The 16,364-nt window shown below is 45.5% G+C and overlaps 1 protein-coding gene across 24 annotated transcripts in view; it reads left to right on the forward strand.

The window, feature by feature from the left end:
- Positions 1-15,102, forward strand: part of USP40 (ubiquitin specific peptidase 40) — an 83,305-nt gene extending 68,203 nt beyond the window's left edge. For 12 of the 24 annotated variants that reach the window (XM_042244964.1, XM_015091839.3, XM_060415495.1 and 9 more), the window contains 8 exons: positions 528-654; positions 1,345-1,439; positions 2,738-2,853; positions 6,561-6,626; positions 9,053-9,263; positions 9,413-9,508; positions 12,943-13,037; positions 13,260-15,102. In XM_042244964.1, coding sequence (XP_042100898.1) covers positions 528-654; positions 1,345-1,439; positions 2,738-2,853; positions 6,561-6,626; positions 9,053-9,263; positions 9,413-9,508; positions 12,943-13,037; positions 13,260-13,371 — 918 coding nt within the window. In that variant the 3' untranslated portion in view covers positions 13,372-15,102. The other 12 variants (XM_060415373.1, XM_012185864.5, XM_060415357.1 and 9 more) reach the window with 10 other exon arrangements.
- The last annotated feature ends 1,262 nt before the right edge of the window (positions 15,103-16,364 follow it).

Below are 16,364 nucleotides of genomic sequence, written 5' to 3' on the forward strand. Positions count from 1 at the left end.
TGTAGCATAGTTAATCTATTCAGGTTCTTTACTAACTCAAAAAAGGGGAGGGAAAGAACCAGTTAAGTTAGTAAAACTGAAATTACAGAGTGTGTTTTAGGAGATGGGTTAATTTCATGTAGTTGTTATATAGGAATGCACCTTCGATCAATAGATTGTTGCTTCTCTGTAGAAAGTTCCTTTAGAAAATTTTATACATTAAAAACCGCATGTAACTGGTGTATTGTGCTATGGTGCTCTTCCAATGTAGTTTGTTCTGTCTAATATTTTGTTAGTTTGTTTATACTTTTCACTTACTGTAGTTCCTAATTTATAGAACATTAGTCCCATTCATCCTAGATACTGATTTTTATGATTTTAAACTTTTGAATGTAAAAGTGGTAAATGATAATGTATGATGGTTAATACATACATCTTACGGAAAAATACTAAATTCAGGAACACTTTCTATATCAAGATGTTTCTCTGTGGAAGTGGAAGTTGACTTAATCTGTGTGCATCAGCAGTTCGAAATCTCCATTCCTCAGGGTTTCCTGACAGTGCCCATCTGGTGGTACCAGCCTCGGGGGCCGCTGCATCACTGGAAGGATCACCAGGACCAGACGAATTGTACCCTTTCTCAAGGCAGCGTCTGGAAAGCCAGTTCCACTCCAGGTGAGAACACAACAGAATTACATCAGCCAGTGTGTCATAAAGAAAAGTAGAATGACTGCTTCTGCTGAGAAGCAACAGAAATGTCTGTTTTTAAAATAGACTTAAATTACAACAAAATCTATGAGTTCTGTGATGCATAGCATAATAATAATACCATCCTATTTTTATACAGTGATTTGTATGTAACCTCTATAAAATACCATCCTGTTTTGCTTTTTTATTTTTGGGGTGTTTCTTTTTTTTTTTTTTGGCTTTACCTTTCATTTGCCATCTGTTATTTTTATTATCTTTATTATTATGGCAATGTATCCAGTTTTTTCAAGGAATTTTTATATATTATCTCTCAAGCTCCCCATGGCAGTAGGAATAGCAGCCCCTTCACTGTAACAGACGGGACATTGAAGCTTCCGTTGCTTTCAGTGACAGCACAGTGTGAATGAAATGCCTCAGACTCATCCTGGCAGAAGACGCGGGCTTATGCCCACATCGCGCCCCCTGGCGGCCCATCTGCCAGACCCCGCTTCCTCCCCATGAAGTCCTGAGAAGCTGACTCGAAGCCTGCAGATACCAAGTTGCTTGGATAGAATTGTACTAAGCCTGTGTGCGGTATCCCAGCACAGCCTGTATTTCAGAAATATGAGCTAAGTTCATCTAAAGCTCCTGTCAGAAGTCTCACTCTGTCCTTTGCAGGTGCTCCCAGTGACGCACACGAAGAAGTTTCCCTCTGGTACTTGGGAGACCTTGAAATCTCAGAAGATGCCACCTTAGGGGAGCTGAAGTCTCAGGTCAGCCTTCCTCCTACAGCGAACCCTAGTGGTGATCTGGCTGCTTCCAGTGAGATATTAATATATTCTTCTATTTCCTTTCCCCTCAATTACAGTCTGTTCTGATATGGCATGTGTTCTATGCCATGTTCAGTGGTGAGTACCGCACAGGCCACACACGCACGCTGCTCGGGGGCTCCCGGGCTCGCTCAGTCACCCTGTGGCTCCCTCTCTTCCCACTCCGACAGGCATGCTGTGCTTCCATTTGACTGTCTTCTCAGTGACTTGCAGCTTATGTTCATTTTGATTTTTTTAGGGAAACATTTGTTGGAACATTTGTAAAGCATTCACTTTATTTACATTGTTTTTGCACCATTGTGATTCATGTGTTAAATGTGGTCAGCAAAAGCTGTGTTGTCAGTTGCCCAGGAGGTCAGAATCTCAGCTTTATGTTAGAATGTTAAACTAGATATTGCATTGTTTTCTTGGACATTAATATTCACAGACAGAGTGCTCTGTCCAAATGGAAAGGCTCGGTTGAATACAACACAAAATGCTTAAGAAGCATCTTAACTCTCAGTGGACTAAAATGAACATCCTTCTTCCTCATAAAGGAAAAAGTGTAGGGGCATGTAAGTTAAATATCAGTCACTGATTGACTTATCCTGTGTATCCTCACTGTCTGAAATACCTTTCTCAAAAAAAGCAAATGATCTTATTCTCTTAAGAACAAGAAGGAAGCAACTTTTTTTTCTTATATTGGATTAAAAGATATAAAATTACTGTTTCTAGATTAAAAAATGGATGAATATTGACCATGTCATATAATACAACCTAAGTATATGAATAGATATCCACCCTACAGAATTAGTACAGTGGTTTGGGCCTAGCAGTTGGATCCAGAGATTCTGCAGTATTTCAAAATAGAAAGTCATTTCCTTGGCAGAGGAAACACTGTTGAATGATAGTAGCACAGATGGAAACTGAAGACAAGTCCTTGCTTTTATTAGAGTGGCCTCTGCTTTTGAGTTACAGTCATATAGAAATTAAAGTTTCATTTTCTAAAAGATAATCATTAAAAAGGAGGTTTTGGCTCAGAAATAGAAAAGTCACTTAGCTCTCAAGGTGATTTCAGCATAGAGGAATACAAAAGTGACTCAGGATTAATTTCATGTAAGAGAGATTCCTGTGGGTTTCTGGTAGATACTGTCATCACTTGAGAAGCTGTCTCCCTCAGATGTCATTGTGTAGTGCTTCATTTTTTCCCTAAAGCAGTCTGTTTTTAAGAATGCGTTTTCAGTTGTGTGTGTCTTTTCTAGGCCATGACCTTGCCCTCCTTGGAGTTTTCCATCCCATCCCCAGCCTTCCTCAGAGCCTGGACAGTGGAAAGTAAGCGCCCAGGCCGGCTTTTACGAGTCCACCAGCAGCAGCTCAAGTAGGTTTCTTGGTGAGCACTCCCTAACAGCCCATTCCAGGTCATTCACATTGTCAAGTGGACAACCCTTGTTATCACAAACTCTGAGACAACTTCAGTTTTTCATATTAAGTAAAAATGTAGTTTTGCCTGTTTTTACTTTGGTCCAGAGACTGTGAGCAAAATATTGAGTGTTTTTTCCCCCAGCTTTATTGAGATATAATTGATATATAAGAATCTGCCTAAAATGCAGGAGACCTGGGTTAGGAACATCCCCTGGAGAAGGGAATGGCAACCCACTCCAGTATTCTTGCCTGAAGAATTCCATGGGCAGAGGAACCCGGCGGGCAACAGTCTATGGAGTTGCAAAGAGTTGAACATGACTGAGCAATTTTAACTCACTAACACTATATGAGTGTATTGATTTGACAGACATATATTGCAGAATGATTTTACCACCATAGTGTTAGCTCACACCTCCATCACATCATAGAATTGCTGGGGTTTTTTTGTGAGAACATTTAAGATCTACTCTCTTATCAGCAACTTTCAAGTATATAATATAGTATTATAAGTACGTATGTAATACAGTGTTACAAGTACGTCCTGGGGATGTCAGGTACAGCATGCTGATTATAGTTTATGGCTGTAAGTCTGTACCCTTTGACAAGCATCTTCCCTTTTCCCTTCCCAGCCCCTAGAAACCACTATTCGAGTCCCTGTTTCTATTAGTTCAGCTTTTTGGAGTCCACATGTAAGTGATGTCATGCAGCAGTGGCCCTATCTCCCTTAGCATAATGCCCTCAGTGTCTGTCTGTGTTATCTCAAGCCACCAGATGTCCTTTCTTAGGGCTGCATGATATTCCTCTGTGTGTGTGTGTCTGTGTGTCTGTGTGTGTCTGTGTGTGTGTGTCTGTGTGTGTGCGCACGCACACATACCCGTAAACCACACCTTGATCCATTCTTTCAGTAAAGACACTAGGTTTTTCCATCTCTAGCCTACTGCGCATAGTGCTGCAATGAGCCTGGGAGTGCGGATCATCTCTTCAAAACCCTGTTTCCGTTTCCTTTGGGGAGGTGCCCAGCAATGGAATTGCTGGATCATGTGATAGTTCTTTTTTTAATTTTTTGAGGCACCTCCATACTGTTTTTCCATAGTGGCTGAACCAATTTACATTCCCACCGCCCTTGAACAAGGGTTCCCTTTCCTCCACACCCTCACTGATACTTGTTCTCTCTTGTCTTTTCAATGTTAAGTGTTCTGACAGGTGTGAGATGGTATCTCATTGTGGATTTGGTTTGCATTTCCCTGATGATTAGTCATGTTACCTTTTTATGTACCTGTTGGCTATTAGTATGTCTTCTTTAAAAAATTTCTGTTCACATCCTCTGCCATTTTTTAGTCAGATTGTTTGCTTTTTGCTGTTGAGTTGTATGAGTTCTCAATATAATTTTAACACTAACCCCTTAGCTTTGCAAATACTTTCTCCTGCTTCATAGACTGCTCTTTAATTTTGCTGATGGCTTCCTTTGCTATGCAAAGCTTTCTAGTTTGATGTAGTCCCACTTGTTCATTTTTGCTTTTTTTGCCTTTGCTTTTAGTGTCAAATCCAAAAAGAAATCACGCCACAGCTTTACCCCACGGTTTTCTTTTGGGAATTTTACAATTTCAGGTCTTATGTTCAAATCGTTTAATTAGTTTTAAGTTGATTTTTGCACGTGGTGTAAGATAAGGATCTTTCATTCTTTTGCATGAGACTGTCCAGTTCCGCCCCGCCAGCACCATTTATTGAAGAGACTCTTCCCTACTGTGGGTTCTTAGCTTCCATGTTATAAACTCATTGGCCTGATATGCAAGTGTCCATTTCTGGGCTCTCTTTTGTGCTCCACTGATACGTGTGTGTTGTTCATGCCCGTACTACACTGTTTTGATAACTATAGGTTTACAGTATAGTTTGAAAGCAGAGGGCATGATGCCTTCAGCTTTGTTCTTCTTTCTTAGGAAAAGATTGCTTTGGCTATTTGAGGTCCTTTGTGGGTTTATAAAAATTTTAGAACTGTTCCTATTTTTAATTGCAAAATGCTATTGAAATTCTGACAGGGATTACATTGAACTTATAGATTTGGTGGGAGGGGGGTGGCGGGTAGTGTGGACGTTTGAACAATATTCTGCCAGTCCATGACCATGGAATCGCTCCGTTTATTTGTGTCTTCAGTTTGTTACATCAGCGTCTTGGTAGTTTTCAGTATACAGGTCTTTCACCTCCTTGGTTAAATTTATTCCTAAGTATTTTATTTTTTTTGATGCTGTTGGGATTGTTTTCTTAACTTCTCTTTCTGATAATTTATTGTCATTATATAAAATGCAGCTGATTTTTATACATTGATTTTGTGTCCTGCAACCTTGCTGAATTCATTAATTAGTGTTTTTTAATCTGTTTAGTTATTTATTTCTTTTTGGCTGTGCTGGGTCCTCATTGCTTTTTGCGCAGGCTTTCTGTCCCTGTGGCTAGTGGTGCTCCTCCTCTTCCTTGCGCTGGGAGGGCTCCTCCGTGGGGTCACGTCTCCTATGGACTACAGGTTCTGGAGCATGGACTCAGTAGTTGTGGCCCTCACTTAGTTGCTCCGAGGTATGTAGAATCTTCCCGGGCCAGGGATCAAACCTGTGTCCCCTGCATTGGCAGGCAGATTCTTATCCACTAGGCCACCAGGGAAGTCCCCATTTATTTAAGAAGTTTTGTTTTGTTTTTTTTTTGTGGAGTCTTTAGAGGTTTCTGTAAATATCATCATGTCATCCACAAACGGAGACAATTTTACTTTTTTTCCAACCTGGATTCCTTTTCTTTGCTAATTGCTCTGACTAGCACTTTTGCTACTGTGTTGGATATGAGTGGTATGAGCGCATCCTTGTGCTATTCCTGATCTTAGAGGAAGAGCTTTCAGCTTTTCACTGTTGAGTGTGATACTAGCTAAGGGCTTGTCAAATAAGACCTTTATGTTGTTGAATACCCCGTTTGTTGTGAATTTTTAATGTGAAAGAAGGTTGAATTTTGTCAAATGCTTTCTCTGCATCTGTTGCGATGATCATGTCCTTCATTCTGTTAATGTGGTTTTATTACATCAATTGATTTGCAAATGTTGAGCCATCTTTGCATCCCTTGCATAAATCCCACATGATCATAGTGTATGATCCTTTTAATGTATTGCTGAATTTGTTTTGCTAGTATTTCTTTGCAGCTTTTTGCAGCTATGTTCATCAGGGACATTGGCCTTTAATATTCTTTTCTTGTAATGTTATTGTCTGATTTTGATATCAAGGTAATTCTGGCCTCATAGAATGAGTTTGGAAGTGTTCCCTCCTGGTTTTTTTTTTTTTGAAAGAGTTTGGGAAGGATTGGTATTAAATCTTTTATCATCAGTAAAACCATCTGATCCTCAACTCTTTTTTGTTAGGAGGTTTTTAATTGCTGATTCAATCTCATTACTAATTGGTCTGTTCAGATTTTCTGTTTCTTCGTGATTCAGTCTTGGTAGGTTGTATATTTCTAGGAATTTACCATATCTTCTCAGTTGTACAATTTGTTGCTGTATAATTTTTCATGGTAGTCTCTTAAATTTTCAGTGTTCTTATATGGTATACTGTTTCACTTAAGAATACTTGAATTTTTTTTTAAACCTTTAAAAAATTAATATGTCATTCAGTATTGTTTTGTTTCATTTGTTATCAGGGAATATAAATTGGGAAAGAGGACTGAGATCTGCTTAGAGCCCCTTCAGAAAGAAGAAAACTTGGGGTAAGACATCCTGCTACACATACAAAATTACATACATGTCTGATCACAACAAGGCTTCCCTGGGGGCTCAGTGGTAAAGAATCCTCCTGCCAATGCAGGAGACGTGGGTTCAATCCCTCTGTTGGGAAGATCGCCTGGAGAAGGAAATGGCAACCCACTCCAGTATTCTGGCCTGAAGAATCCCATGGACACAGGAGCCTGGTGGGCTACAGTCCTCGGGGTCCCAAGAGAGCCGGACATGACTTAGCAACTAAACAACAATTGACCCCAATGGATAATTTCTTTACTATTAAGTTGTTAAAATTTCAAGCGTTTTTTTTCACTGCTTCTAATGAGTCTGGCAACTTAAAACAGATTATGTTCTAGAAATGTGTTTGTATATCTGGTATCTAGATCTTAGAATTCATTTCTCCATAAAAACAGATTAATTTCTCAGTCAGTCCCAGTGCATATTGAACGCATAACGACCTTAAATGTAAGCAAGACGCTCGCCCTCAGCTCTTATCAGTGCCTGAAGACAGTCTGGTCAGACTGATAGGAGCACCCGACATGCTGCTCCTCGTCCTGAGTTTTCCATCCTGATGCCCCCTGATGCACACTTGCTGAATCATCCATTGTCATCTGTTTCCTACTAGAACGTTCGCTTTGGGAGAGCAAGCGCTCTGTTTCCTGGTCATGCTGCATCCCCACTATCTAGGGCAGCGCCTTTGTCACAGTCAGTTTGTGTATTGAATAAAGAAGCACCCCAGGGTTGTCCGTGAGCAAACATAACTATTCTTTTTTTTATTATAAGACTTTCTTGTGTAAGACATTTTTGTCAGTAACACCAAATATAAGTTCTGCCCGACATGATGATTCTCATTGCCCGCCTATATAACAAGTGTGTTCTTTCAACCATACCTGGCCTTCACTTAGTGCCACTGTTTTATAAAAAGACATTCTTAGTGCAAATTATATTACTCTAGTAGTTCCCTGGAGAGGAATTTCTGGATCAAATAGTATGGACATTTTAAACCTCTTAAAATAAGTCTTTAAATTCATTTCCATTAAAATAAATCATTAAGGTACATCAATTTATGTTCCCACAAGTAGGGTTTCTAAGGATTTACTTCACCTCACTGTCAAGCCATCGAGTGTTGTCATTGTTTAAATGTTTGCTAAATTGATAAATGAAAAATGGTTATTTTGTTTCATTTGCCTCAGTGCTTTGATCACTAGTAAGATTGGGGCATTTGTTCAAAGGTTTGTAGGCCATTTATATTTTGTATGTGAATTGTTTCATATATATTGCCTGTTTTTAATGATGTCTTAGTAAAAAGTCTGATTTGCGTGAGCTCTTTCTATAATACAGAATATTGTGTAATTTGATCCTGTCGTTATTTTTGTGAGCAGTGTTTTTTTGAAGACCACGTTGTGTACTTACTTAGACCCCCTTCCTCATTGGCACTTCTGTCCTGTACTGACCTCCAGAGCACTCTTGCCCTCCCTCCGTGGGGACCCTGTCTCCTTGGGGTCCTCAGCAGCCCCTGTCTCTTCCTTAGCAACCCCTGCGTCTGCACTGACCAACCTCTGTAAGCTCTGGGACCTCGGCTCTGCTCAGTGACCCCGAAACACCTACACCCTCTGACAAACCCCCTCCTGACCACAGTTCCCCGCGCTCAGTCCCGTCTCCTTTCTCCAGGCCTCCACTCTCCCTGTTGTCCGTATCTACAGCTGCTTTTCCCTTTCTTTCAATAAAACACCAATATAATAGAAATACAGCATTAAAACTGTTCTTGTCTCACCGTCCTTAAAGCTTTCATTTCTCCTCTCTATCTTCCAGTTCTTATCTGTAGTTTTTATTTCACGTCCTCCTATTTTTAAACATACTCCACACATCTGATTTTCCATCTGACCTGTCTGAATGTTTCTTTTCTTTCTCTTCCTCTAAGGACCTCTTATCTGTGCTCTTCTCCTGCAGAGGTTTCCTCTGCTCTTACAACTACACCGCCTTCTCTCTCTCCCCGGCTCCAGGCCCTCCGTTTCTTCTCCAGCTTCATCACGGCTTGCTCTGACATCAGCACTTCCTAGGGAATTGCCATGGCGGGGAACCTGGTCATGTTGAGCCCCTTCCCTCTCACCCTGCTGGCCCTTCCCATTGTCACCAATCCCCTTTCCTGTGTGCTCCCTGGAGGAACTTCTCCAACTCCGCCTTCAGCCCTGCCTGCTGCCTCCCCTGGAACTGTGCCATGCACTCAGAATGGGCGCTCACCTCCATTCTGGGTCAGGAGTGAAGGAAATCAAAGTCAAAGTTCCCCACAAGCGATCAGGGTTCGTTCAGGGAGAATCCCTTAAGCAAAGCAGCAGAGTCAGAGGAGTAGCTTTGCCCTTCACAGCACCCCTCTCCTCTGGTGGTAAATCTGACATTCGACTGTTTTCTGGCACAGCCCCTGGGACGTGCTGCTGCGGACACAGATGCGCCTTCCTGGTGAGAGAGCCTACGGCCCGCCCGTGGACGTGCTGTGGGACACGGCCCGCGGCTGGACGGCCAGCTCCCTGAGGCAGCGAGTGGCCGACGTCTACTCACTTCCCGTGGAGAAAATTGAAATTGCCAAATACTTTCCTGAAAAGTTTGCATGGCTTCCAGTGTCTAGTTGGGTAAAGTCGTGGGGCTTTCTCAAGAAAATTGGGCCTTCCTGGCACAGCGAATAGATTAGCTACCATTTTTCACAGGCTGATAGGGTATTTTTACTAAGAATTTGAGATTGAGTTTTTGTTTTAATTCAAGATGTTTAATTTTTCTGTAGAACCAGCAAACTACTAAAAGGAAAAAGAAGAAAAAGCAAGATAATTTGCAGGGCGCACCTTATTACTTGAAAGATGGAGATACTATTGGTGTTAAGGTAAGATTTTCACAGTAAATTTACCAGTCTGAGAACACCAGAATCAAATGATTGTATAGACAAGTGTTACTAACTTCTCTCCGCCACGGCAGAACTCCCTAGTGCTGATACCAGAGCAGGCCGCAGTGAAGCTGGCAGAGAACTTAAGCAGGGAGAAGAAACGGAGGGCCTGGAGCTGGGGAGAGAGAGAAGGTGGCGTAGTTGTAAGAGCAGAGGAAACCTCTGCAGGAGAAGAGCACAGATAAGCACACTCAAGTCTTCAAAGCGTCGACAGCCCCATTTTAGATAAATTGTTTCACGAAGTGAGGGGGAAGCAGGGAAAACGAGACAACGCGTTTGATGAGGCAGTGGAACCACAATACCAAAACCTTAATTCGGGTCTGACTTGAATGAAAATGCTTTTGAAGTCTCATCACTAAGTGTGCTGCTTTAGGCTTCATGCCGGCGCCCGTCTTAGGTTAGGGCACGCCTTTCATTCCTAGTTTGCTCTGAAGTTCTTTTTTTTAAAATAATGAATGAGCGCTGGATTTTTAATGTTATATTTTATTCTCTGCTTTCTCTGCATGTTTAATTAGCCATATGGTTTTTCTCCTTTAATCTGGTAATGGAGTATTATTACATAAACATACTCTCAACACTGAGCCTTCCTTGCATTCCTTGGACAGACCTACTTTGTTGTCATTATATTTTTTGTATTATGGGTTAATTATTTAAATCCTTAATTTAAGAATTAATAATTTATTAAACTGATTAATAATTTGTTTTTTGACTTAGATAAGTTTTTCTGTTAGGGAATAAGTATTCCCTTAAATTTATATTAAGGAATAAGTATTCCCTTAATCACCACTTCTGTTCTTCATTGTACAATACTAAAAAATGTAACCAATGTAATATGACCTTCCACCCGACAAAGAAAAGCAAATAAACAGAAATTGAAAGACAGGTAAAAGAAATTCTCAAAGGAAAATATATATAACACTGTTCTTAAATACAGTTTTTCCACATTTGAAAGACTATACAAATAAGCTATTAGCTCTATTAAGAGAGTTCAGAAGGTTATAAGATCAACATACTTAAAATTACAAAGTACCTGGGAATGCATCCAACAAAAAGATTTATAAGACCTTTCTGGAGAGTATTACAGAAATACTGAGAGATGTTAAAGTTTCAGTTAGATACAGAATCATATCACATACCATGTTGTGGGAACAGAGGCCTCACAATGGTAAAGATACCAGTAGTCCCACAGCTGTGAGTTCAGTATCATCACAGTGAAAAACCATGTAAATTAAAGAGCTAAGAAACTTTTGAAGAACAAGATCAGGGTGTTGCCGTACCCAGAATTAAGACTGATTACAGAGCCATGGTGACTAGCTTTGGGGCAGGGCAAGACTGAAATAGAGCAGTGAAACAGAATCACTCATATAATGAAACTTGACAGGTATTTGAGGCAGCATTAAAAATGGATTATTCAGTAATTATAGTCATAATTTTGATTGCATTTTCATAAAGAGGACCAATTTGTATAAGCTGTGGACCCCATAAAATCTCTGTCCACCTCTGCTCACACCTGTACAACAATCAACATGAAGACTTAAATGTGAAAAGCATTTCAACCTTTAGAAGATAAGAAAATTTTTATGACTTAGGTTAAGGATTTCTTAAAGTAAGAAATATAAAACATAATCCATAAAGAAGAGGGTCAATAAATTGACTGCAGTTGACCCTTGAACAGCATAGGTTTGAACTGCCTGGGTCCACTTATATACAAATTTCTTTTTCCAATAAATACATTGAGTACTACAAACTGCAGTTGGTTGAACCCACAGGTGTGGAACTGTGGATACAGAGTGCCAGCTGAGTCCCAAGCATCCCAGGATTTTGGTGTCTGTGGCATGTCCTGAAACCAGTCCACTGTGAACTCCGAGGGACAACTGTACGTTTAAATTAAAAGCTTCTTTTCATCAAAGGAAATGATACAAAGTGAGAAGACAAGCCACAAATAGGAAAAGATAATATATCAGGATATAAGCAATAAGGACTAGTGTATCCCAAATATGTAAAGTACTTCTGCAAATCAGTTACAAAAAAATAAGCTTTGCCCATCTCTCCCCTAGTGAGCAATGCCTGGCAGTTCTCAGAAAGCAGGTGAAAAGATAGCTTCCCAGTAACCAAGGACCTGTGAGATAAAACCTGAGCTGCCAGGCCAGACTCTTGGGACTCTGGGCGGCACCAGGAAACACCAGTGCCAAGTAAATGGCAGTTGGCAGCAGTCAGCAAAGGTGCCCACATGATGCAACCAGGTGCTTCCACTCTAGATAGAAACACGCAGAAACACCCGTGTGCGTGTGTGTGTGTGCACGAGCACGTCCATGCGCGCTCAGTCATGGCCAATGCTTTGCAGCCCCGTGGACTGTAGCCCACCAGGCTCCTCTGTCCGTGGGGTTTTCCAGGCAAGAACACAGGAGTGGGGTGCTGAAACACCCATGTGCTGGGGGAGGTGTACAGAAATGAGCATTTAAGGGCTCTTTGATTTGGATTGAAGACTAACACTGGGAAGAACTTAAATGACCCTCAGAAAGGGGATACGTGAAATGGGGGAAGAGTATTGATGTGGCGGCAGAGAACACAGCATCTAAAGCAGATAAAGCGGAGCCCAGGTGGCGCTGAGCACACATGCAAGTGGCGAGTGGAGAAGTCACAGGACGGCCACTAGCAGAGCCAGGTAGAACGCCGGGGCTTGCGGGGGCCACGTTCCTGTGTTGTAAAGAAGATGGAAACAGTCGCACTGAACTCAGCGGAGCACTTGGCTGTCGTGGGGGAGGCTTTTCCCACCTGAGGTGGAAAAGCAGGGAGCCAGCCCCACTGCAGCCCCTCAGCTGGCATGTCAGGCATGGGAGGGCCACTGCCCCCAAGCAGCGCTCACCCCCCAGATCCCCGTGGGGCACGTAGCCAGGAATCCTGGTGTCCCTAACCCAGGGCCTGGGAGGCCTCAGCATTGCCTAGTGACACAGGCTCTCCTGCTCACGTGTGCCCAGGCGGTTAGTAGACCCAGACAGAGTGGCCTGTGGGGGCGGCAACCCTGATGGTGAGTCCCCGTCTCTGACCGCCTGCGGGTCCCAGCAGGGCAGAGGGGGCCCCAGGGTGGCTCCAGGGAGACTCCGGGAGGCCCAGTGTCAGGACGCGGGCGCGAGGCCACACTGGCTGGGCGGCCTGCTGTACCTTGGGCTGCTCGGACAGGTCTCCCGCATGTCTGTCTCGAGCTCATCTTGCTCCTAGCTCAGTTTGTTCTCATCAAGCACTAGACTGTTTCACGTTACTAATCTAGTTTATGTCAGTTTGGATATCCCGTAGGTTATTTTTTACATACATCTCTTAAGTGTAGGCTAGAAAGATGTCTGAAAACACTGCTCAGTAATTACTGTGCCATGCAGAATCTCCTGGTTGAAGACGATGATGATTTCAGTACCGTCCAAGATGACATCGGAAGAGAAAAACAGAAGGAGCTCGCCCTGGGGAAAAGGAAAAGGTGAGTGAGGGTTCTCGGCCATGGACAGGTTCTGGCTGCGACCTCCGGGCTCACACTCCTGACTGCAGCGTGGAGCCCTGGTGTGCAGAGCGTTGTGGGAATATCTGTCGCCTGTTCTCACTTGACTCTGAACGTTGGAGGTGAAATCAGGAGCCCCTCCTCGAGCTGCTGGGGCCCCGGTGTCTGGGATGTGAACCCGTGCCGGTGTCTCTCTCCCCGCAGCCGGGAGGCCCTCCGTGCGCAGAGCGGCGACGTCTTCTCTGGTGCAGATACGCCTGCCCGGGCCCGTGGACCAGAAGCTTCTCTCTCCATCCACGTAGGGAGCTTCAGATAGCGCTGCAGGCGGGGCCGGACGGCATGGGACCTCGGCGCTCCCACTCCAGGTTCCCTGGGAGTAGGCCTGCTGCTCTCTGTCCTGTGCGGACACGGACTGCAGAGCCCTGCTTTGTCACCAGCAGAGGGGGCTTTCGTCTCAGGCCAGGTGACCGCGCTTCTCCCATCTCTGTGGAGCGCCCCCGGGGGCCGGCACAGGCTGGCCAGCCCCCTCACCCTGCACTCGACCCCCCGCACGTCTTTACGTGAAAGGCGGCCTCTTCCGCACTAACTGCAGGTGAGGATGCGGCGGCATGTTCAAGCTCACTCGCGCCACTCCTCCTCCCGCTGTCGAGGCGACGCTCTGTACCCAGCCCCCCAGGTTTTAACAGCTCACGTCACAGAAACTGGCTCCCAGACGGCACCCTTCCCCTCGGGGCTGTTAGGTCTGATTCTAAAATGTTTCCTCTCTTTCCCAGCGGGGCGCCCTCTGAGTCAGGTATGTGCTGCCGGGGCACTGGCCGCCCCGCCCGCTGTGCCGTGTGAGGTCGGGGGTCCTCACGGCTGCGGGCCTGCTGCCTGCGGGGCCGCGTGTCTCCCCGTCCAGGAGCCCGACCGGGAGGCGGGGTCACGGCAGACAGGCCTGGCAGGCTGGGGGCCAGCCCTGGGCCGCTGTGATTAAAAACAGGAGAGAAGGAAAATGTGGGCCCAGACTCTTCTTAATTCGGCATGGCTCAGCTGTCAGTTTAGAAGGTTTAATAGATATTTATGACAAATAGACCATCTGTGTTCCTGTTGATGGATTTAGGACACGGGTGATTCACTGTCTCAAGCTAACTCAGCCCAAAGCAGGAACTCCTGAGAAGGTAATACTTCCTCAGATCTCAGTGATGCTTTATTGCAACTGTGCTGCTAAGTACAGTTATCTTGATTTTACACACTTTCATCAGCCTTTTTGGAGAAGGAAATGGCAACCCACTCTAGTAGTCTTGCCTGGAGGATCCCACGGACAAAGCCTGGTGGGCTACAGTCCATGCGGTCACAGAGTCGGACACAACTGAGCGACTGACACACGCATCAGCCTTCTTAACGCTGATACTGACATAGCTCTGAACTGTTATAAGAAGAAAATGGCACGCGTGGACTGGGGTCCCCGCCTGCGCCCCCGGCCTGAGGAATCAAGGGACTGTCGCTGTGCCCCAGCTGCTCTTCCAGACGCTGACGGGACAGAGGAGTGAAAGGCCGCCTTTCCTTCCTCTGCCCTCCCCCTGCCCCGACAGCGTCAGCACTGCCCTCAGAAACCCTCCTCTCATCCATGTGTGCCTCATGAATTACGTGCTGATGCTGGTCGGTATGGAAGCAGCTGTGTTTTAAGAAGTTGGACTTTGGCGAGTGCTTCCGGCTCTCCAGCACCAACTCTGTCTCAGGAGACCCAGGCAACTCTCCAGGGCACCTGGTGGGCAGGGACGATACCACAGTGTCGGCATGGGACTGAGCGAGGCTGGCCGCATGCCCCGTCCAGGGTTCCCTGTGCCCCTTCGTTCCACTGTAACCCGACAGTAACGTAACAGCCGGGAATCCAGAGGCCTCAAGGGAGGTCACTCACCACAAGAAAAGGTCGAGCTGCCTCAGGTGTCTGCCTGGTCTCTGCTCCCCTCCTTCTGCCCTTGCAGTTCGGGCATGGAGCAGAGCTACAGGGAGAAAGCGCTAAGATTTTGTTAAAGAAAAAAATAAACTTGCATTTGTAACCTCCTGTCTCTGTGCTGACTGCTTCATGTTCTGGCCTTCTTCCCAAGTGAACTTCAGATGCTAAGTCACTGGGGTTTATATTAAAAAAAAGACCAGTTCAGTACTGCTTTATAAATAACAGAAAAAAAGAACAGAACTCTGTTTTGGTTTTAAATAAACTCAGCCTCATGGGAATAATCGTACTTGAAGAAACCAGAAGTGGTCTGGTTCTCTTTTTCCTTCCAGAGAAGTGCAGCTGCCCACGGTGGTTATGTTAGAGAAAACGTGTTTATGCAGCTGTGTCACTCTCCTAGCAGGAGGAGGGACAGGGCATCAGAAGTCCTGAACAATCCGGATTCACGGCTTAGAGAGGTCGGGTCCCCCAGGCACCGACAGACAGCGGTGAAGGAAGACGGGCGGGGCCTTGCAGCCTGGGTGGATGGAGATGGCTGCTGCGCCCATTCTCGGTCATGCCCCATCGGTAACAGACACAATGGGCCCCGTGGGGGGTGCTGTCTGCAGAGGAGGGGAGGGTGACGGCAACACCCAGGGACGCGCCCAGCCTAGCTCAGGCTGCCTTGCACGGACCCGAGCGGCCACAGCGTACCCCCGGGATGCGGGGCCACCAGCACCCGCCGAGTTAGACCATCCGCCCAAGGCCTCCTTTCAGGTGCCCATGAAAGCCCTGGGCCCGATGCCCAGTCTCAAAGCAGGTACCCGCCTGCCCTGCCACCAGCTCTAGTCCTGCGTGGGGGCTCTCAGGGGCCCCACCCTCGGAAGCAGCCTTTCCACCCAGAGGCCCAGGGGCTCCTGCCCGCAGCCTCGAGCTGGGGTGGACACAGTGGAGGGGGCACCTTGCAGTTCCGAGGTCAGCGGCCAGGTGACAGACAAAACGGCCTGGAGCAAGTGTGCCAAGGGGGCAGGCACCACAGTCCAGCGGCACTTGCAGAAAACCAGGACGCCCTAAGCACTCACGCCCCCATGGTGACTGGCCCCCACGACCGCCCCGGGCGACTCTCCTCGGAGGTCCCAAACAAACAGCCCCAGTGGTGGGCTTCACGGTGGTGGTACTGGGGCCGCTTTGCATGGGTTCAGTCCCTGGTCAGGGAACTAAGATCCCACACACCATGTGGCCAAAAAAATCCCCCAAAAAACCCACAAAGACCTGGCTCCTGCCATCCGTGCAAGAAGGACCACAGGCTCCTGGGCCCAGATGCCTGTGTGTGACTTAGGCCCTGTCTCCCCATCTGTCATGTGGGCTGAGATTGGGGTCAGGCTGAGGACGCA

The sequence above is a fragment of the Ovis aries genome, chromosome 1 (genome assembly GCF_016772045.2).
Source record: "Ovis aries strain OAR_USU_Benz2616 breed Rambouillet chromosome 1, ARS-UI_Ramb_v3.0, whole genome shotgun sequence".
NCBI classification, from domain to species: domain Eukaryota; kingdom Metazoa; phylum Chordata; class Mammalia; order Artiodactyla; family Bovidae; genus Ovis; species Ovis aries.